General features: G+C 42.0%; 1 protein-coding gene across 2 annotated transcripts in view; it reads right to left on the bottom strand.

Moving 5' to 3' along the window:
• Positions 1 to 23918, bottom strand: part of TTLL5 (tubulin tyrosine ligase like 5) — a 124735-nt gene that overhangs the window by 7540 nt on the left and 93277 nt on the right. For both annotated transcript variants that reach the window (XM_032188217.1, XM_032188218.1), the window contains 3 exons: positions 18935 to 19112; positions 10054 to 10274; positions 2770 to 2855 (listed from right to left, as the gene is read on the bottom strand). In XM_032188217.1, coding sequence (XP_032044108.1) covers positions 2770 to 2855; positions 10054 to 10274; positions 18935 to 19112 — 485 coding nt within the window. The remainder of the gene's footprint in view (positions 1 to 2769; positions 2856 to 10053; positions 10275 to 18934; positions 19113 to 23918) is intronic.

The following is a 23918-nucleotide window of genomic DNA, read 5'->3' as shown; positions in this document are numbered from 1 at the left end:
AACCCAGTAGACTAGGCAACTGGGTGTTCAATTTCACTGAAAAATTGGGTCAGAAGCATTTTGAGTGTTCCCCAGAGGTAGTAATTCCTGGTACTTCTTTAGTATAATAAATTCCCTTCAACTTCCAGTAACTTTGATAGGGAACTGTCTGTTCAGAAAATACAAATAACCCCCAGGTGATAGCATGCAGGTTTTGATATTTAGATCTTCCCCTCTAGATTTAAATATCAACCCCCCTCCAGTAGATACTCAAGAGAACCTGTGCCTTATCTCTCATTACCCCAGTGGCATACAGCTCACATAGAACTCATCTGTCCATGAAATGAGGATGAGGCCATGGGGATGAGAGGCTGGGCCACTTATCTTGTAATGGTGCTTTTTTTCCAGAGTCCTGAGCTGCTTTGCAGAAATGCTGACTTTTAGTCTTCCTCTTATTTCATCTCATGAAATCTGTACTTTAGAGCTTGAGCCCACTGCACAACACTCCTTGAGCCCACTCCTACAACTGCAGTACTAACCACCAGGGAACTGTTCTATGAACAATTTGGTTAAAAGTTTCCATACTACCTGACTCGCTGTTCCTTTGAGCGTCATCCTCACTTTTGGTTAGCTCATTTGTGACATCTTTATGCTTCTCTGCAAAGCTTCAATATTTGCTATTCCTTGGACAGACTATTAGAGTAGATGAAAAGAAGAATGGACTAGGAGCCTGAAGGGCATCTGCCAAAGTCAGACAAGGGCCCAGTTCAATAGCAGACAAGCCTATGGTACTCAAATGACTTCCTCAGTCTGCCAGGATGTTTTCTTCACAGAAGCTGTCTGATAAAATAGTATGAAATGGTTGTGCCATCTCGGCGATTAATCATCCCACAGACCTTTATTCAAATAAGGCCTATTCAAACTTCTCAAACATTTTGAACATTCCTGTGCGTGTTTATATGGAGGTTCTGCCCAATTCTTCTATCTCCACAACTTTTCACAGCCTGCTATCTTTGAATGTTTGCAGTTTATTCTGTAATCTGCTTTATGACTTGTATCTCCAATTCCTCTAGTTGGTATCTAGGATACCAAATACATGCAGAACAGTAACCCCAAGTAAGTTGTTGATGAGGAAAATCAGGGCCCTAGTGTAAGCAATCGATGAAAAGAGTGAAGAAGAAAAACATCTGTTCCTGCAGGAAGGACCAAAGTAGTCTCTGAGACACACAGACTGGGCACAACAGCCTCTGACGCATACCAGTGGCTTGGTGCAAAGCTGAAAAAAATATAATTCCCCCAGTTTCCAAGAACAAACATTTTGCTCTACTTACTTCAATCGCAGCAAAATTTAGCCCTGTTCTTGGAGCTATATACCTTTTCTAGGGACAAGCTTTGAGTAACCTGCTCACTAGATCCTGGTTCTGCTAACCTACCCCTAAAATTACAGGGTGACAACTGTGAAGTGCTCTTAAAATTGTTAAAAAGAGGACAGAATTCGGCACACAAATGCCTTCATGTAAATCCACTTAGCAAAACAGTTTGGTCATATATTGAGAACTACATTTTTACATTTACTTGTAAATTTGTGTGCAACCTTCCTTTATATACTGTATGAAAAACTCAACTTGAATGATGCAGTAAACCAGAACTTTTGTCTCAACTGCACATATAATACAATGTTGACAAAATTGTATTTTGATTATTCCATTATATTGCATTCCTACGCTGTCGTGTTCCAATGTGCTGTAGGGTCTTTTTTATTGACTCTCGCTATTCATCCTATAAAATCTCTGGTAGGATAGCTGAAGTTTTTGGCAGGTGGTAAAGCGTGGGAGGCAGTTTGGAATTGTACAATAAGTGCATTAGCTGAATGTTTGTGCTAGAGGATCAGCAATAAAATCACTGACATTAATACTGGAAATGTCATCTTGAAGTTTCAGAGCTAAATATCCACAAGATGAATTAGGCAGTTCATCCCTGCGCTAACTTTTGTTTCAGCTTGTGAAAACATACAGAACACTGCTTCAGTGATACTCAAGTCACGTTTTCAAGGTTTTCGCAGCAAAACTAAAGGTCAGAAACATAATTCTTTCAAGGCACTCTAGACGATAATTTGCCCATATATTCCATTACAGCATCATCACAGATTACTGCAGGCCATGGGCAACATGGGTTCATCACAACCACACTCTTCTGCAAATATGTCTGTGCCAATGAAAAATGGATTGGGTCCTCATTTACTAAGATCCTCACTGAACAAATTAATCACTAGGGAGGGATGAAGATCTGATTCTATAGGCCTCAGTGATTTTTCTTTGGGAGGTTTCACCTCTACTGACTGACTTCACTATGTAGCTGATTCACAAGTCTCAACTATGTCTTCCTGAACTAAAGCACTTTTCTGCAAGACTGAAGAAAAATGTAAAGAATGTCCTGGCCCTTTATTACAGCCCAAGCTTAAACAACAGAGCATCTTTGAGCCAAAGCCTAAAGCAAACAGGGGCCATTATAGCCAAGTTTTTTTCCCAGCCACATTTTTAGGGATCTTCCTCTTCCAACTCTACAAAATTCAGCCTTTGCTCCCTTCTGTTTAGTCTTCTTTGTCCCAGGAGGAATAAATTCCCTACACAGCTGAACCCAGGCTGTTACCTAGGAACCACTATGTGCAGGGTAGACAGCTGTGTTTCTTCCTCTTGCTGAGGTTTTTTTCCCTGCCAGTTCTTGAGAAAGATAAAAGCATCCCAGCATGCCCACCCCCCCCACTTCCTGGTCTTCAGCACTGGCACTCACCTGCGGAATTTGACCCTGGCTCACAGGATGCAGCACTGTGAAGGCTGTTCTGGAATCCGTTCAGTTGCCTTTCAGTGGAGGCCACCCTAGCAGGTAAAAGCATCAGATTAGAAAGGATGAATGAGAAAGGATATACCAAGGAAGTGTAATGGTCTTGAACATAAAAGTTATAATTCTCCTAGTTCACATAATTTCACTAGGACTGCAGCTATGAACATGATATGAGATAGGCAGTGACAGCAACTGGCTCCAAGAAGGCAGGGGATGACAGACAAACACTCGAGCTGCCAGCAAGACTTCAATGTGCCTAAAGCTTTTGTCCCATGTGCCTTGCAAGATGATTCTGAAGGATAAAGGAAATGGTAAATAACATTGGTCTACCAATGCACAACTCAACTAGTAATGCTGTGGTATACTTTCTCCAGTGATCTGAAGCAAAATGATTAAGCAACCTTAAAACAAAAATGAACATGAGAAGGGGGCTAGCCACAAGATGCTGCTCTCAAAATCTAAGAAAATCTAAGTCCTTGTATCTTGTCTCAACAGAGACAACTGATCTGGGCAAGATTTCTCACTTGCCTCAGAAACTGAGACCCACAGGACGTGTATAGTCTCCAGCAGTGTAGCACAAGTCCTCTAGCAGACACTTTATGCAAATCCTCTTGCATTTAGCTCAGCATTTGAATTACAGCAAAGCAATACTCTGTGGAGTACAACCACACTCTCTGTAGCTATTATAAAGATTCATTACCAAAATGAGACCATTCTCTCCTACATAAAAAAAAAAGTGTCTACTCACAAAAGTAGGTCAAGTTGTACAGCTGCAATGACCTTTTCTGTCCTTAAAATCTACACAATCAATCCACCTATTCTTGGTTTATCCTCTCTTCTCTTATCCCTCCTTGCCTTTCCTCCCTGCCCAACTCTGTTCTGATCACCACAGACTTCTGTGTGTACACCCCTGTCTCTCTGCCACAGTGCTTTTCCCTCACTCATTCACCTCTGCCATGAAATACAGTTCCTGTGAGCTCTTCCCCAGAAGAACACTGTGATCTCCAATCCCCACGTGATGCCATGATGACTAACAGACCCAGGCACATATGTGCAGTTGCTGTATTTTTTTTTTCCTGAAACATTCTGCCTTCAAATTTTGAAGTCAGCAAGTTGCCAGCAATCCAGGTGCTCCTGGCAGCTGAAAGGCCAGTGAGGGACTCCTGTATTTTATCTTAGCTGGACTTTAGTAAAATAAATTAGAGTCCATATGGGAAGGGAAGGGGAAGCAGATATGACATTTGCAAAGCACAACGCCTTACTTCAATCAGCTGTAATTTGAAATGCTGTTGTCAAATGAGGTGCCTGTTTCTATGTTTATTGCCTCTTGGAGAGAATTTTGGATCTGTACTTATGGTTTCTTTTGCTGCATGGATACTGCATGGTCCATCTGGGGGTGGAGAATCCAGATGGATCTTTGTCCTTTTTACATAAACATTCCATGCTCATAATTAGCTGGTCCACTTCATTAATATAGCACAATTGACAGCCAAATCTAGTTCACCCTTCTGTAGGTAGAATGCAAGACTGGCAGTTGAAAATATCAGGGATGTTGGCCAGTACAACAACAACAACAAAAATATCAGGGAACAGTTACCCTTCTATCTTTATGTCTGCTTTACATATAGAGACTCTATTTCCCTCTCCAGACTTGCCCATCCTCTCTTCTTTCTGCCCACACTGTATACTGATTGTTGCAGTTTCAACTGTCACCTCCACACAGCTCATTCTCAGATCTACCCCACAACCTTGACCTCCCACCATGCTAAGCTCACCCCTCAAGTTCTCTCTTCCCTCAGCTGTCCTGATAGGATCTCCAGTCCCAGAATATATTTACTGCTTAAACTGAATTAATCCCTTTCCACTTTCTTCCTCCTTGGGTTAGCTGAAACCCCATTACCTTTCTAATTTTCCTACTTTTAATGTCTGTGAAGTTTTTGTTTCTGCTTCTGCAATGAAATCCTTTGTTACATTCTCAATTTCTTCCTCTTTAAAATGAACAAAACCAGCCTTTTCTCCGCTGTCCCCCTCCAACTATTTGCCATTGGCCTTTTCTCTCTCTTATGCAGCAAAGCTCTTCTTGAAATTGATACTGATGTTTCTTAATGCAGGCACTAAACCACCTCTAAGCTGCCCAGCCTGGAGGGTGCTCTTGTTCTAGAGGTGACAAAGAAATATTTTCTTGACTGAAGTCTGAACACCTTTAAAAAAAACAATTCTTGGGATATCACGAAATGCATCTAATGTTCCGTGGGGACAGGACTGACACTAACAAATTCACATCACACAAAGCCCAGGTTTGACTAGAGGACAGCAACAGATGTGAAGAGCCAGAGCCAGGAAGGCTTGTTCCCCTGTTGCTCTTGGCCAGGGTATCTCCACATGTGTATCTGCGTGTAAGATCTGAGGCTAGCCAAGGGCTAAGAGCTGCAGGCCCAGTGAGCCCAGCTGTGTCAGGGTGTTAAATCAAGGCACGTCTCTCAGATGCACTGCTTTTGCTGCCAAAAATGTCTAAGGGTCAGGCAGCCTGATTAACCCAGATGCTCAGGAGCTAAAAAAACAAGTATGCCTCAGTACAGCAGTAGCAAAAAAGTAAAAGTGGTCTCAGTAACTGTTACATGTTTGCTCCCCTGATGTTTGTCCTCTTTTTAGTGGGCACTCAGACTGTATACATGATCAGCTCATTTGAGACGCTTCACACATGCCTGTGAATAAGCACACATGGGCAAGACAGGATACAAACCAGAACCATAGCGTTTTACAGAGCTTGCTTTGTGGCCATTCTTCTATTTTTGGCATATTTGCCAAGCTTGGCCAGCCTGTCCTGTAACAGCTGGCTGCTGCCATATCTGACTATAGTCAGGACTCCACCCATCTGTGGGATGGAGTTCCTGAACCCTGGAGAAATGCATCACCTCTCCCCTATTTCTGTACTAGCTACAATAGAGCAGAGCTTTGGATCTTCTGCTGCTGGCACCATGCAAAGCAAATATACAAGAGAAGAACAAGGTAGAAAGACTATGTGCTATGGTGTTGGGACTTGAAGGAAATACTTGTTCTGAAAGGTTTCCTGAGCAGAGTTGTTGGGAATAACATTTATAGAGAAGTTCAGTAAACATGCCATGAAGAAATTATGCTGTGTTGTTTAACATCTCCAATAGTTTTTGATGTTTCAGTCTATTCAGTCTACTGCTGGTAAAGTCAGCAATTTCTTGGGCTTACTCTCTTCCAGATAAAATATTGAACTGTATGTTCCTTCTCTCTACCAGGCATTTTTTTTCTTTGCATGCAGTGATCTAACATTGACAGCCGTATTTTTTCTGAGATCTTTCCTTTGACTATCTGTTCACAGGCTGCCCAAGCCTTGCCCTACCTGATGCTTTTACAGTTAGAGTGCAGCAAGTTAGTGTAGGAATGATGCAGAAATCTGTGTTTATTGTGATTTATTCATTACTAAAAGCAGAAAGATTTTCTATCTGCCACCTGTACAAAATCACTCTTGAATTCTCACAGTTGTGCTAATATATTTCCCTGCTTTGCATGCTGTCATCTGTAATGAAGGTCCTACCCACCAAATGCTGCTTCCAGGGATATCTGCTTCATCCTGTGGCTTACAAATACTATTTCAGTGACCTCTGCCTCAAGATATTGCTGACAGTTAGCAGCAGGTCCCTTTATGGTTCACAGACATGCCAGTAACAGTGGCAACACAAGGACCCAATCTGACTCTTGGAAAGAAAGAAGAGTTCGTTGTGTTAGCTGTTCAAAAAATTATCTTACTACCTGTAATCTGAGTATGTTTAATCAAAACTATGGAGCCCCAGGAGACCATTTCATGAGTATACATTTCTGAGTAGAGCTACGTATTAAACCATTTCTCCCAGTTACTATAGTCTTTTTCCACACCTTAATGTGGGCCCCAGTTTTCCACTCTGTTAGCTTAAGCAAGGAGTCTGCTTTGGACACAATCCATTATAAAGTCAACCTACCACCTTTTACAAGTTGAGAGACTGCAAAAACAAGAGAGGCCAGGAACTGAAAAGACAAAACTGAATTGTCTGGCTGTTGCATTACTTTTTTCCTTTATGTTTTAACCAGAGAAGCGTCAAAGTTACTAGACTCCTTTTAAATTAGTCAGTATTGTTCATTTTAGCATCTCGCTCTGTTTGTAGTCAAGCTTTCTACTACTACTTATTCTTTTCCTTCTCTTCTGGAAGCCATGTGTGCAGCTAGGAGAGAAATGATAACGCATGCAAAGAAGAGATAGGTCAAAGAGACAAAGTTGATTTTAGTTTGTCTTCATGGTCCAGTCTCTAGAGGGCTTCTACAAACAACTTGAAAAAGAAGGTCTTTATTAAGATGTTAAACAAAAGCCAGGCAGTGCAAGAGCAGACAGAGAAATAAGGTCTGGTTTATTGAAAAATATGAAAGAAAAAAAAAGAGAGAGAGAGACACGAGAGCTTTAACAGAACAGGATTAGTTTCAGTGAGCCTTGTGGAAATAATATATATCAGTGAGATCTTCTTTGAGGAAAGAGGTCAGGAAAACAGCCAACAAGAATTAGGGGGTGAAAGCTAGCAGCAGCAAATCAAAGATGACCTTACAGAGGAATGAAGCAGCCAAAAGCCAAAATTAGATTAGATGTTATGGAGAGGGATATTTGCTATGTTATAACCTAAGGATCCAGTAGTCCCACACTGGAAAAGTACAATTCTAGGTGCCACAATTGCAAGCATCCTCACTGAAGAAAACACAGTAAATTCAAGACAATTAAAAACTTGGCAGGTGGAACTACTATCTGAGATTAACAAAACCTCAACAAGTCTAAACAACATTAGGAAACTCCAAGAAGCACAAGTTATTCAAAAGACGGAAAGTATTTGCAAGGGAAAATGTTGAGGGTGGTTCAGGAAGGAGAAACAAGGTACAATAGGATGAAACAAAGGAAAAACTCAGATTGCACATCAGGAGAAACTTTCTAATAATAAGGTTATTTAGATTCTTAAAAGGTCTTATATAGCACATGATGGGGCTTCTGCCACTCGAGTTATTTGAAGGCAGGCTATACACAGTGTCTGAAAGTATTCTGCACGGAATAACCAGGGACTGTAAAGAACAGGCTGGAGCATGCAAGACATCTTTTTCATCTCTAATCTAGATTCAATTGAGGCAGAGGCTTGTCTTCATCAACTCTCATCTGTAAATGCACCTCTGGTCTATTCCTGACAACAAAGGATGGGTTAAATTAGGCTGAGACACAGCAGTTTTTAAATTATTAGCTCTCAGTATGCTGGAAATATAGCTGGGCACTGCTGCTTTCCATGTAAGTGAAAAAATGTTACTGCAAGATCCCATGAATGGCAAGAATGGGTTCAGAGCCTCGTACTGGAGTCTGAAAGGCAACTTGGAAAGTATTTCCGGAGTGGCTCCTTGCAGCCTTCAATACTTGGATTAGTTTTCTAAAATTCTGAAGGAATCTTTTGCTTTTTTTCCCCCTTCTGTGCATTTTTGGTGCTGAACTTTTTCCGGTTTTCCCACACTCCTGCCTGTCACAGAGCAGAAACCACAAAAATGCAGCAAAGTAAAGTCTGTCCAAGGAGCTGCAATTCCATCTCACAAGGATAAACATTTCTTCTGCCAACAAGTGAGCACAGCACACCGGCATCTTCAAATACACATCCCTGCTGCCCAGCAGAGAAACCCACTGACACAGCCTGTCACCTGTACTAACATGAGCTATCCAACATAAAAGACATCAGATAGCAAACCCACCAGCATATACCTGCCAGACCTTACGCTCACTTCTGCATTTGCTGAGTTGACAAAGTCTACTGCCATTTTATTTTCCTTTTAGATAGTTTTGGGGGATCTGTTTAATGTGCTAGCTCTTAGAATAGCAAGAGTAGAAGCAGGAAATACACAAGCTTCCCCAGCACAGTTCTGTCCAAGTTCCTTAAATATGCCTTGCAGTTCCAGATTTGATCCCCACACACTGACAGTGCCCCAGCAGCTTCACAAGGTGTCTTTCATTCGTGATCTTTTACTAAGCCTCCCCTCTTTAAACCAGGAAGGAAACAAAGAACCAGGAAACCTCACAGGAACCTGTTAAAGTTTTACAACTCTTCTGGCCATACAGTATAAGGGAGGAAGTTACGACTGCAATTTTTACCCTTCAGCATTCAGGGATGAAATACATCTGAGGATATATGAGGAAAAACCTGATGAAGAATTTAAATGGCAGAACTTCTTTAGACAAAGAAGAGATAAACAGAGAGCTGAGGGAGTTAACAAGAAATGTAAAGAATAAGAAAAAAAGAAAACAGAAGCCTTGCTCACATTCTCTCATAATGCACAGAAGAAGAGACACAAAGAAATGGAAAGGAAGGAAACTTAAAATCAGTAAACAACATTTGAAGGTGAGTGTTGTATTTTGTTTTTAAAGATAACACATGAAAAACTCATCTTCTTTATAATGTCAAGTGCTATAACTAAAAGATTAGTAAAAATTAGAAGGGTAGACATTTTTACAGATAATGAAGAAAGCTATCATTACATTAGACACATAAACAATTTGAATGAAATAAAAACTTGTGCCTAAAGGCATGAGTCAATGTTCATGTGTTAAGTTTACAGGAAAGCTTGGCTAAAGGGCAAATTAGCTTGTTAAGGATATTGGTGGGTTCAGGGTGGTTTTTTTTTGGCAGCCTTTTCTGACCCACCAGACTCTGGCCTCCATCAAAGATTAAACATGAAGCGAGTGACTCAAGTGCCTAAACACAGCTGTCTAGTACCATACATGATACTTGCAAGATTTTTGAGACTTCTGCATGGGACTGGCAGATTCAGCAAGGTTTGCAGAAGACTTGTGCTTAACTGGAGCAGCAGCTACAGCCAGGTAGGATAGCCTTAGGCATCTAACATCGCACTATTAACCAGTGTTTAGGTAACTGAATCCCAACCTGGACCACACACTTCTCTGATTCAATCTGGCAGTTACATCCCTATGTTTGTATGATGCTACAGTCATGTTTACCTTACCATTGTAAAAGATGAAAATGCACGACAGTACACATTTACTTCAGCTCACACAGGTCGAGCTGTTCTGAGATTTATCTTGAACAAAACAGCCTGAAAGGCCTATGTCTGAATCACACGTAGACAGGTTCTTCACCCGTACTCCTGAGGGGAACCAGTGCCAACTCCCTGTTGTAGATGGGAAGAGATAAAACTTACTTGGAAATCCTCTGGGCTGCAGCCTTTCTGGCTACTGTCTGTCTGTGGTTTGCTGGAGGCTTTGGAACCAGCTGAGAAGGCGTACTCTGGGATGGCATCACTTTGTGCAAACTGGCTGCCTTCTGGAGACTAGAAGTGGCACTTGATGTCTTGCAGGCACCAGAGCCAGTTGGCATAGATATATGGCTGGTGCTGGATTGCGAGTAGTTGGCAAAGAGAGCCTGGTAAAAACAGAACAAAATAATAGTAATCGGTGATTGTCTCTCTGAATACTGCTGAGAGAGCTGATGGAAGTGGGTGATGTTATCTGTCTGGTGAAGGCAACCCCCAGGGCTCCAGGGACAGTCCCAAGCACAAAAAGAAGATATAAGGGATCAAGTCAGTGAAGTGGTTTTAAGAACTGAATTGTATACCCTTGGAAGCTGGAACTAGCTTCTAGGAGGCTTATTACTGCCATATAACAATACTATCCTGGAAGAAAAAAAAAAAAAAAACAACAAGAGGTCATATCCCCAACCTAAGCATGCGGTGGGCTCAAAAACAAAGTTTTTATTGCTTTGACTGACTTTTGCACTTACCCAGGTAAGCTATTCTTTGTGGGGGAGCTGGGATTGAGACAAAGTTCAAGGAAAAAAAAAATATGAGGAAGATGTTACAATGCCAGTTCTTCAGTCCAACCCTGCAGGTGCTTGGAATAACAGGAAGGCTCTAAGCTACCTTCTCTGAAAAAGGGGACTTGAGGTCAACAGCTAACAAAATGGAAATCCCCTAGTCATACCAGGGAACAGAAAATATTTCTATTCCTAAAGCAGGTGGGAGAGTAAGGATGTTGCAGATTTGATCCAGGGAACAAAAGAACCTGCATTGTGTGAGATACCAGAGACCGGGGCAGTGGACTGGCCCAGCAGGGAGCAGGCAATGGTTCCCTTGGGGAGCTCAGCAGACTGCTAGGCTCTTTTCACAAAGGAGCAACCTGCTGGGAGTTCAGCCTTGCCTTTCCTCGAAGTTTCTTAGTCAGTTTCCCAGGGCAAAGAGGCAATACCATAACCCTGTAATTTGGCAGCTAGAGGTCAGTGATAGGAGCTGAGGGGAACAGCTGAGCAACTGCCAGGCACCTTGGTGTGACCTTGGGAGCAGCGCACTTCACTGCAGTTGTCCTCAGTTTCTTCTCCGGTGAAAAACACAACAAAGCCACAAAGAGTGGGCTCCAGGCTCCAGAGAAAACCACAGTCTGAGGGCTGGCTGCGTCTCAGCACACAGACAGGAAAAGCCCCTCTCCCCCGCAATTCTCTGGCAAATGGCAGGGCAGTGGTGTGTGGGAAGGCGTTTCTGACAGGCAGAGCTCTAGGGAGAAAAGGAAGTGCGGGAGCCAAAACAGGCCTGTTTCCTAACCAGAGCTCACTGACAAGATCCCCTTGAGCTCCCAAGCTTTTCTTAACCTCTCCCTCCCCTGAAGCCCTACCTTGATGGCAGCTTTCAGGTTTTGAAATAAGTAGCTGGTGCAAAAGCAGAAGTCTGGAAAATAGCAGTCACACCCCACCTCTCCCCACAAAACAAACTAAAACGAAACTCGGTTCTGTTGCATCTTAGAGTCTCAAGCAGTACGGGGTTGGGATGGAGCCCCTCAAGTCACTGCACCCCTTTCTGCTCTTTCTTATTCAGGGGTGCCATTTCACTGTGTGCTGCTCGACATGATGCATATTTCCTGTAAGTTTTTTTTTTTTCTTGTTATTAAAATCATTATGATCCTGGTGTCTGCAAAGCACACAGTCTTTACCCTTTCCATGTGTTAACATGCACAGGCAGGGAGGTCTGTGACTCTAAAGAAAGAATAAGAATGGATGCTCAAATAAAGCCTGATTAGCAAAAGCTGGGCTGATACCTGCCTACAGAAAGGTCACGGATGTTTTTCTTGGGGTTAATGGACTTCCAAAACGGCCTTTGTCTCCATGCTGTGCTGAGATCCTGGCTGCCTTCCAGGCAAGGATGGAGAGAGTGGAAGCTGACACGGACCACGGCTTCTGGATTCAGCTACAAAGCACACTGCCCTGCTGGGAACTCCACGGGGACAGGACAGGAAACCAGGAGAAGCTACTGTGCAAACAAAAGGGGCAGCTGGGGAAAGCAAAGCCTGACCACACAAAGGAGAGGTTGGGAACAGATTCCAGAGATAACCAAAATGCGGGAGACACACCTCATCGCTCAGGATCCTGACTGCTCAGGACCTAGGGAGAGCAGAAACCTAGAGAAACCCTGACAGAGACATTTCTAAAGAAGGTAGCACCCTGCAACTGTTGGTGCTGCAAGTAAATAATCTGGACCCACACTTTCCAGGCTGACAGATTTAATTTAATTCTGAGAAGACATTTGCTTCCCCCGCAAATTCTTCAGGCTACAAATCTGAAAGTCCTTAAACACTAGCAGATTTTTTCGCTAAAAATCACCTAAAGCATTAGTGAGCTAATTCTCTTGCATAATTCTCTGGGGAGATAGGACCATTCAGAAAAGGACAGCATTAACCTTGTTGTGCACACAAAGCATGTTAGGCACTGACCAAGTGATCTTCCCCAAGCCACAGACTGAAGCAATATGAACTGCTAGGTTGTGAGCTCAGAGAGGATCCTGAGTCCTGATCCCCAATTTGCCTTGTTATAACTCACCTCTCCTTACATCCACATCTACACTGCACTGCATAGATGAAGTTATCTGCACAAAAATAGTCATTTTTAATTAGAAAATCTCAACATGTACAGCTTGTCAGTAATGACAATACACGTCTAAGGGTATTATTTGCCGGTAGCAACTGAGCTTGGGCTGCTCGTGAATAAAAGCAGGGAGGTACTGTGGTACTTTGAAGAAAAGCAGATATATTAATGATCTTTAAAAACAGAAGGAATGTTCCTGGCACTTACCATTCCTGTATCTAACACCCATCCCTAGCACAGTAACGGAACAAATGTTGCAAGCAAAAACATGCTCATTCTGTGACCAGAGGAGCTAATGAAGCTCATTTCCTGTGAATCTGTCTTGGGGCTGAATCTTACAGTATGTAATATAAAGCATGCCCCAAATTATGCTTCCCTTCATGGGTTTGAGGCATTCGTGTGTGGATTTCTGCTGTATAATTATGAGTGCCCCGATGCTGCAGCTTTGCCTTAATGGAAACAGTAGCTGAGTTCCCTTCCCAGATTCATAAGTCTTTATTTTCATGAATTTTGTATGAAATGTAGCTTTGAGATTTCTACACCATAGTTGTTCAGTTTAAATTGAATAAGCAAGACTGAAAGTGATGAGAGACTCAGCAGTGTGTGAGAACTGACAGATATACATGCACATGGACTGCACAAAGATCTGTGCAGCTAGGCAGCCAGTTCCAAATCTCTACTTCCAGAAAGGAAGATGTTGATATGGAATAAAAAATGATGAGGATTTAATTTAAAAAAAAAAAATCCAAAAAACTTTTAGAAATTTTAGGAAACTGCATTTCCAATGACTTTGCAAAAATACAGGGATTCAAAAGGCTTTGATGAGCTTTGGATTTATACAAATTGTTTAGTGCAGGTTCCTTTGAATACATATTAATATGATCAGTTAAATAAGTTTGGATGCAACAATCAGTTGAGTTGAAAATTCACAAAATTAAGATAATAGCACATTTTGACCCTGTTATTTAACTGCCACGGTGTTAAATTCCATTAAAAGGAGCATCTTGGGGTCATCAAAAAAGTAAAGGAAGGAGAGCAAAGTCATGGCATTCACAGAATGTCATGAAGCAAGTCTTCCTTGGTAAATTCTTCATAGAGGCATTAAAATATACTGAAATAAATTGACTTGGTGCTTTCTTCTTTGTGTCTCTTCTTGTATATGGTTTATCTTTTTAACCTGGGAGCTCTCTGAGGAAAGATTTGGGCCATATCATTGTATTGCAAAGACACTTAATACATCTGGGCGTTACCATAATTCTAATAATAGCGATGGGATTGGAAACATGGGGACAAAGTTTCAGCTGGTATAAATCAGCACAGTCTACTGCTTTCAGAACAGTTGTTCTGCTTTACTTAGTCTAAGTCTTTGACTCATCAGTATCACAAGATTCAGATAGGAAAATGGCAGTTAGCACATCTAGAGGGAAAACAGTCTGAGGGAGAAGGCTGCAAAACAAGAAAGAATGAGAGACTCAAGGGGAAGAGAGACTGCAAATCTGACAGCAGTCCAATATATAATAGTTCAGAAAACAGTTAATGATGTTTAAGGCTGCACTCAAAGAGGTCCTGTATCCTCAGGCCAGAATAATGTAGTTCTAGGAATACTAGGAATATTATTTTAAACATTCATTAATCCCAGTAAGGTTTAAATAAATGGCAGGAAATTTGGAGTCGCATATGTTGAAAGGAATAATGTTTGCTGAACTTCACAAAGTAAGGAATATTTCAGAGTACGTACCATGACCTTTCAAATATTCAAATGATTAAAAGAGGAGAATTATTTAAGATTTATTTAGCCCAATGTTTCGTAGTATAAAATCTACTTAAACTTCTGATTCAAAATGTGATCACAACTGACCACACAACTCATTAACAGGATTTATGACTTGCTTAACGTGACCTTTTTTGATATAAGTAGGACTGATGGGGACCGTTCCACTATACGACTGAACTTCTCTTGTTTTAATTTAGCTTTTTTTCCCATGTGAAATGTTTGGCATAAAACTCTAAACCCAGTAGATGCTAGGCTAAGCAGACAGAATATAGCCACACAGAGAAAGAGGAACCTCCCTAACAGCTAATGGCATCTTTCCAGTACAGGAAACAATTAGAGAATAAACAATGATGGTATATTAACTGCCTTGCCAACTGCAGCAGTGATACTAATATCTAGGTCATAACATGTCACATGGAGCCTCCTTTAAACATTAAAAAATACTGCTATAAACCTGTTTTTATTGTCTTTTGGTATGATTTTGTAATTCTTTTTCCTTGATTTTATTGATATCAGATTTAAGCTTCTTGTCTCCACTTTCAAACTCTGTCCCTTTTTATTTTTTTTTTTCCCTCAGGCTTTGTATTGTCTCTGTTCCTGGTCCCTATCACTGCAGAGCTTTATCCATTTGTTTTCTCGATTCTCATTCAGTCTGGTGCTTCTCTTTTTGTCCAGGGAACAAAATACCTATTCTGGCACTGAAGATTTATTTCCACCCTACTGCATGGTATGAACTAACTTTCATATACAATGAGTGGAAATTATCGGTTATTATCCTTTTATCCACCTCCATAGTACGTGCTGCCCTGCAAATTGTGAAATGCTTGGAGGAGAAATCATCATTCTTAAGTGTCTGGAAAGCACTCATCCGAGAGTGGGCGCTACCACAAAGAAATACGCAATAAGCCCTCATGATCAGATACATCCACTGCATGGCAGCGGGGAGTATTCCTATTACACAAATACTTGGCTACAACTCTTTTGCTTCCCAACACATCTAGCTCATCTCCAACATATCGAACTGGTTAACATACAGGCAGAAGCATCTGGCTGTGTTATTAATCATAGTGCTTCTGTTATTTGTTCACATGCTATCCATATACATACAACCAGTTCATTTGTCACAGACAGAAGGAAAGATGTGCAGCTAATCGTGTTGTATGGTCATGCCACACTCACAGTGTAGCTTGAGGTATCTGAATAAATACACTTCAGCTACTGACGAATGGCTAGTCTGCCTTCCAACAAGAACTTGAACAATGAGATGAAACGCATGATTTGGAGACGTCCTGCATGCATTTCCCAAAGCAGAGAGATCATGACACCCTCTCAAGTAACAAACCCTCTCCTTTTTGTGATATATTTGTTCTGTTGATGGAAATAGGCTTTCACAACTGCAAAGCGTTTCATGGAGGGGATCAGTGTGAATCTGAGAAACTGACCACACAGGGTGGAGGTCATTTTCTAAGGATCATCCAGTAACTGCCTGACAGCAGCCAAGACCAAAACAATGGCCTCCCACACTCCAGAGCAGTGTTCTGGCCAAGTAGCCTTTAATTCTAATTAAGATCATTAAGGAAAGATCCAGGATCCACTAAAAAAGGGTGAATCCAAACTTGTGGATCCCACAGAGCTGACTTCTATGGTTTTCTGTTCATGAAATGGACAAGGTTGAGTCCTTGTTTTCCTCTTTATCATTCTTTCCCCTCACCGCCAGTCTCTGACTGTGGCAGTCTCCCCAAATTGTTCTGCTAGATCCCCCTCCCTTCCATCACTTGCAGTGCTTTAAATATTTGGAGAAGCAATTTCCAAATGGATGTAGAATTTTTCCAAATCTTGTCCAATGTATTTTCTTAGATCAAAGTAACTAACAACTGTTAATTGTGTCCAGACCAGTCTGTCAGTGATGTGACTGAAAAATGTAGTCCTTAGTACCCTGCTGAAGGTTTCCCATAAAACATTCAATTTTTTCTAAACTCTGAATTCTCCCAGTTGCATGCATCTTGCAGAAGACCGGTATGCTTTTCCCATTTCCAGCATCAATGTAAAGCTGTTTGGGAAGAGTGAGTGGCAAAAAACATGATACCATATCAGAAAAAGGCCTTTATGGATGGCAATCTACAGCAGATGAGAAAGAGAGGGAATGTATGAGAAAAGAAAGACAGCAAAGAAGGAGATTTAAGGAGAAGCACTGAATTTGAGGTTCTTACACTATGCAGAGCTCAGAATGAGAGACTTGCCTCTGGCTTCTCCTGTGTCCATAGTTTTCACTCTGATTAAGGAAACTAGAAACACTTTCCATACTTTCCTGGCATGATTTTCCTACAAGGGAGGTCAATGCCACTGACACAAGGATGCTTTATCATGGAAGTGAAGATAAGACAACAAAAACAGAAGGCAAGTTCCTGGAAAGGTCAAGTCAAAGGACTGAAGTCTGAGAAGGAAAAGGTCAATAACAACAAACTTGAGAGGGAGATGGGGATAAACAGATGAAGATGAGGGTAACGCAATCACTGGGAGTGGCATCAGAGCATCCATGCAACTGTGACTGGAAAGGGAGGTAGGGCTGGCTCCAAAAGAGACGGTCATGTTATTAAGATGTAGTTTACACTCCAGAAAGTCTGAAAGCCCCCATGTTCAGCAAATCCCTTTCTTCATTAATGGCAACTTCAGAGCAGCCTGAGCCCTGCGGTAAAGTAATAGCCTCAATACTGCAACTCTGAACTGCTTGGCTCAGAGAGAGGAGGGAGGGAAAGCTGTGAGGGGGATCTTGTGGGGGTGAGTGGAGGTTTAACAAAGAATCACTTTAACAGAAACTCCTGAGTAATGGCTCTACCCCAGGCCAAGAATAACATCAGCTCAATGTCAGCAATTAGAAGAAGGCTCAGCCAGGCCCCATGGCCAGCTCCAGCCTCCTCACAGGCACAAGCCAGCTTATAGTCCTTTCCTGAGCAGCCACTGCTGCCCACCCAGAGCCCTTTGGATGCAGATGAAAGGAAGACCTCCTGCTCCTGCTGAGGGGGGCTGCAAGTAGACTGTAGGTGGGGGAATTCAGGGACAGAAACCACATGGCTAAGTGAGGACCCTGAGAGAAGGAGCGTGAGGGGCAAAGGCAGAAGGGCCTCTTCTTCAAGACACTTTCAGAAAAGGATGGGGGCAATTTGCTTATAAGCTGTTCTCAAGGACTCTGACTCGTGACTCATCCACTTCATAGAAGGGAGAGTGGGTGTTCACATGTTAGCTCTGTTCATGGTCTTGCTGAAGTCCAGTTCTGCCAGACTGTCCAGCAAATAGTTCCAACCTATTTGAGAGCAGTCTCTTTTGAGTGGAGGCTTGTTCACGCAAACACTTCTCTTTAGCAAGAAAGCCTTTTGGCCACCACTCAGAAGAAAAAACATACCTCCTTCTCAATAATAACAAAGAAGAGAAAAGAGTGCATCAGTGAGCTCATTGTGACTTCAGAAGGTTCACCAGGCAGGATGGAAATGGTGTTCCAGACACAGTGGTCTACCCTTGGCATCTAGAAATTGCTCAGAGCATCAATAATACAAAGCCATTTTCATATTTTCTCTGGCTCTTGGACATTCAGCCCATCTTTTCTCCTTACAGTTGTGACAAAGGAGTCATATGGCTGTCAGTGCAAAGCAGTGAAAGGAAATCTTAAGTGTAGTTATAACAAAATGTGTAGGAGGCTTTGAGAAGATTTTCAGGGTTGCAGAAAAACTTGCACCCTGCATCAGGGTCAGTGGCCATGTCTCCTGCGCACTGAAAGCTCTTAAAAGAAATTAACATATTTCTCCGAAAGAACGATGAAGATTCTCCAAAATATTTATGTAAGTCCATTAACATGCTATTTTTTGGTAACTGTATCTTATGAGAAGACATCCAGTAGGAGAGGAATTTAGTCAAGATGAACCCTTGATGGGGTCTGTTTGCCACAGAGTGCACAGTTGCCAACACAATTTCAAAACCCCACGTTTGGAAACATAACATTGAAATATAACAGTGACCCAGCCTGAAGCACTACCCAAAAGGAACGCAAGTCGAAGCAGAACCGTGTCACCCAGTGACAAGTGACAGAGCCATGGAGACTACGGACAGTTCTAAAGCTGTCTGAGGCACTGGAAGAGAATGCCTTGAACTGGTGCAGAAAAGCAAGCAGCACCATGCCACTAGCCAAATGAAGGAGGATGTCAATGTGGTATTAGAGGCCAAAGGGAACTGCAGGTAATATAATTTTAATGCTCAGTGACTTTAATAATAGTTCTATTGTTGTAACACGCTGGAAGAGCTACTTCCATCACAAAAGCTGTGCCACATGCACTGTTTTGGGTTGGTTCTGCACATGTAGGACTCAAGTCAGTACTGCTATTATGTCAGAGGCAGGATTTTTCTGAGTTACCTGGTGCCGGGCTTGGCTTTGCTCCAACAGCTGTCGTGACTGAAGTTTCTGCTGCTGAAGTTGCTGTACAGCAAAATGCAGCTGATAGTTGGGGTGTGTCAGTGGACTCCGTGTCACAGGGGTGCAGCCACTGTTCTCCATCTCTCCTTCCCAGGCAAACCGATCACTCTCTGGAGCCCTGAGGAAAGACAAGACATCACTCTTTCACCACTCTGCTTTTAAGGACTCCTGCTTACAAGGCACCATTGCTTCCTAAGACCCCCTTAATATTTAGCCAGCTACGAATTTGTTTTAAGTTGCTCTGACAAGCACAACACCTGATACAGGTTATCATGTGCTAACTGCCACCTTGCTGAGGGGTGTTTTGAATTCCAGGCCAGAACTGCATTACCAGCTGTAACACCATGCTTGAGGGGAACAAAGAAAGACAAAAGAGAAGAGAAATTCAAACCTGGAGCATGTCATTGTCTGTGGCTGATTAGCACTGAAAAGAGGCAGCATCTCAACAGAAAAAGAGCTGAAGATTCCCATCACTAACAAGATAAGTATTTATTTGGATTTGTAGAGATTTTGTTAATACACCAGAATAAGGCTTACACCAAGCACACACATGCTGCACTGAGGGGGGAATAAAAGAGAGGCATGTAAAATAATATCCACAGAAGGGATAAAGGACTGGGAGGATGAGGTTGCAACTAGGGCATATTTTGACTCCACACAGTTACAATCCACAAGACCTGAGGGGACTCAGAGGTTCATTTCTTTCATCATTTCAGTCATGTAAGCCTTTCCCAGAGGAGAAAAGGCCTCCTGCAAAGAGGTAGGAGTTCTTACAACCCAGGCTTATGTGGTGGAAGTTCAGCTGTGGCCTGCAACATGATAAGTACCGCCAGGAACTCACTGCCTTGCTTTGAAGTTTGTAAGCCGCAGCAAGAAGGCAGCACCAGCACACTTACACACAGGGCCCAGGGGCTTTGCAGAGAACAGGTGGCAGACTGACAGGGCCACAAGGTGTCCTGAAGAGGCTATGATGGCCCAGCGACCCACACACCCTCTGCTCACAAGACAGGATGCCATATGGCCTACTGAATCCTGACACTCTGGCTAATAAAACCTTCAAGCCTCAGTGCTCAAGCTTCCCAAGTTTCTGCTGATCTCTGTCATGTTTCTCTCAGCCACTCTTTCCAAACATTTCCTTTTGTTTCCCAGAGCAGACTCCCATTGTATTTCCTGTGTATGTCATAACTATCTGGGATGTAAAAGACACCAAGTGTTTCGTGCCATGATTCAGAGTGTAGGTTATGGTTTTGGCAAGAGAGTCAACAGCAACCTCCTTACTTCATGATACCATCAAAGCTTAGAACCTAGATTCTCCGAATGTGTCTCAGCTTCCCTTGTAATCTTCATTATCACACCAACCCCTTAAAATGCTCTTCAAACACCACCAGAAATAACTGCCAGCACTACGTCCTCTGCCTCAAAAATAATCTAAAGTGTGCCTTTCAAAATAAATTGACTACAAGGACTCCAATTAGTAAAGGGTTCCTCTCCATGCTCATCTCCTCAACAACGGAGCAGTAAGACAACCTTGCGGAAAAGACATTAAGCCACCAGCATTTCCACCTGCTTTTCCTCTTAGACTTCTCTGTTCATGGGATCCCACCTTTGCTTCTTCACTGCTTTGCTTCTGTTGCAACCCAGTGCAATGCTGGATGAACTACTCTTGCACTCTGCCATCTTTTGTCACACCTCCTCAAGATTCTCAGTCTTTGAGTTATTTTCTTCTCACCAGCTCTTGGAGAACTGCACTGTTGCTGGCGGTACTCAGGCCTTGAAACCGAAGTTGTAGAGGTCTGAATCTGGCTCTGAGGTTCACTCCCTTGGGAGAGTTTCTCCCCTCTTCTGAACCTGCCTTTCCCCTTCTGCCCTCCTTATGGAGCAGGGATCACCTCCTCTTATTGCTTTATACCATAACAGTTCTCTAAGGTCAATTGATTTCTGAAAATACTATTAAAAAACTAAAATACATACACTTAATAAATATCTCAGTTTTTCAGCATTCCTCAGTTTCCCCTCCTATAAAGACTGATTTTTTTTCTCTTTCTTTCCTTCTAAGACTCTCTCAGGTGTTCCTTTTACTCTTAATTCTGTGAAAGAATCTCAGATACTTCCTCCTTTCTCTCTCCATCCTCAAACAAGATGAGCACTGGGTAACCTCTGCAGTGGTTACATTCAGGCCATGTGTATTCTTTTAACCTCCCCTAGGACAGTAATGGGGTCGTGGTTCTCTGCTACTGTGCTTTCATCTGCAATTGTTCAGCTATGGATCCATGTGTGCTGCTGGCCTTCCAGCAGTGTCCCCTGCTGGGCACAGGATGCCACAAAAAGCACAGCTTAAAAGAAGAACATGACAACGCACAAGGAATCTCTGAAATACTCACCAGCTGTCTCCTCTCCGATCCCAGCAGTTCACCACATGGGTTATCAGCAGGTTGGACTCAACTCCCACCCCAAGGGGAATATCTGGTCCTTCCATGGCACGGATACTGATTCCATCACCCACCCACCCACATATTACAGCTCCCTGGACTTCTCCCTTGTATGAAGCAGCTGCAGTCTCTGTTACCTTCCAGTAAAGTTAGGGTACACTCACAGCTGAAAAGCACAAAGGACTGTGCTGAGGTGCCCTTTGGAAGATAGCTGGCAGTTACTGCAGGCCAGGCCTGGAAACAAACATCAACTACAGCAGGTACAAAGACGAAAAGCATTCAGGAGCTTCATTAAAGTCACTGTAGTGCTCAGTAAACAGTCTGATTAATTACTCATCAGCACTACTGAGAGATCATGACCTTCAATACCTCTGTTTTGAGCTAAACAATGTTCATTTGTCAATTTGCCTTGAGTCTTTTTCACACCACCAATTCCTCACTTGAGAAAAATTTGATAAGGTCACTCAAAATGTTCCTGAAGAAAGTCAGCCAACATGGGATAAAGGGGATCCCTCTCATGGATCTAATAACTAGTTAAAGCATGTGAAACAAGAGCTAGAATGAAAGGACAGTTTCCACTAGGGTCCCATAAGAATCTGTGCTATGGTCTCTCCTGTTCAAAACACTTACCAATGGTTTCAGAATATGGAAATAAATAAATAAATGGAAGTCTGCTGCTGGAAAAGTGAAAGTCACTGAGAACTGTGAAAAAACATCGCATTACTAGATGATCAGACATCAAATCACTAGATGACATTCAACTTCACTACAAAGTTGTGCAGCCAGAGAAATGCAATCCTAGCTTTACACAGTAAGGGAATTTGAACCAGTTACTTCATGAAAAGACCTTATAACTATTGTAGCTTTTTCTTTGAAAACATCAGTAAAATACACTCAAAAAGGAAATGCAATTTGGGCTTATGTTGTAGCAATCTCTTGATACTGAGGATAATTCTTCCCCATGTTTCTCCTCCCATCTCAGAAAACATACAGTAGGACTGGAAAAACTACAGAGAAATGATGATGTAAAGATGATCAAAGGTATGGAACAACTTATGCATTGAGGAATGACTAAATAAATAAGGACTCTTCAGCATGGAAAAAAAGACAACTGAAAGGAAGTATGAAAAATACCTTTAAAATCATGAGCTTCAGGGAGGAGAATGGGAAACAATTACTCCTTACACTACAAAAGATAGGGAAAAACAAATGAAGACATCAGGTGGGCAGGTTAAAACAAATGAAAGGAGCTACTTTTTCTCAGCACATAATAAAACTGTGGATGCCTTCTTACTACAGGAAGCTAAGGATGCCAAAAATGTACAGGGGTTCAAAAATGAATAGACAAACTAATGGAAGCAAGAGCCACTAATGTTATTTCTACACAAAGATACCAACTCCTAGCCAGAAAACCACTGAGTCCCACAGGGTACTGGGGAATTACCATCATGAATGTCATCTACTGCTCTTCCCTCGGGATCTGCCATAGGGCACTGTCTGAACAGGGTACTGAACCACAGTACTCCTGCTCTGAGGCAATGCAACCAGTTTTGTTTATGCTTCAGGGGTCTGAAACTAAACCTGTCTCAGGTCTCAATCAGAAGTTAAAGAATTCAGTCAAGGTACACGATTCATTCTAGAAATCAGTATCTGTTCCAATGTCTCTCATATCTACCTCCAACTCAGAACCTGCAATGCATAAATTCAATCCTTTGATCCAAAAGAATGCTTGGGAAGCTAAAGATTGAGGCAAGATGAAATGAAGGAGAAAAAATTGATGTAAATGAAAACTACACTGAAGGTGGACCTGCTGATAGCCAAACTGGCTTTGTGCCGCAGATGTGGTATACGGTGACTGCAGTCTGTAGTACTGAGGGCCGCTGACAGAACGGCAAAACTTCAGTATCATTTCCTTGATCCTTATTTCTTTTGTTTTGATATACCAAGCTAGGGATTAACTGTTAGAGGAAGACAAACAATGCAGACTGATGAACCAGTTTTTAAAAATGCACTGAGATTGCTGCCTGGATCTAACATTTGTTCACTTACATGGATTCTGAAATGCTTTTGTTTAGTTTCTAACCAGTTTTAATACATTTTTTTTCTAACTAATACATGATTTATAGACTACAATATTTTTTTAGGATAGAATATTGCCCAGGTAAGCTTAGTTTAAACTACCTAAGAGAACACTCTTGAAACTATGCCTCCAAATCTTTAGGAAGAATTAAATTAAAAAAAATAATAACACAAAACAAATCCCCCAAAACCACCTAACCTTTTTGTGCAGTGTAGACAGGCTCATATGCAACTGCCTGCAGTTCCAATACTTCTATTCCACGCAATGCAGCACAAAAGCACTTACTTTTTCCTAGATATGCTACTGAAAACAGTTGCTTGCCTGAACAGATTTCATTCTCATGGCCTGCAAAATCCTCCTTTATTGAACATAATTGTTAGATACCAGGGGTTTTCCTTCTTTATAGATGGAATTC

Source organism: Aythya fuligula, chromosome 5 (assembly GCF_009819795.1).
Source record: "Aythya fuligula isolate bAytFul2 chromosome 5, bAytFul2.pri, whole genome shotgun sequence".
Lineage (NCBI taxonomy): Eukaryota > Metazoa > Chordata > Aves > Anseriformes > Anatidae > Aythya > Aythya fuligula.
Note: the sequence above shows the minus strand (reverse complement) of the source record. Positions and strands in the feature narration are given on the sequence as shown.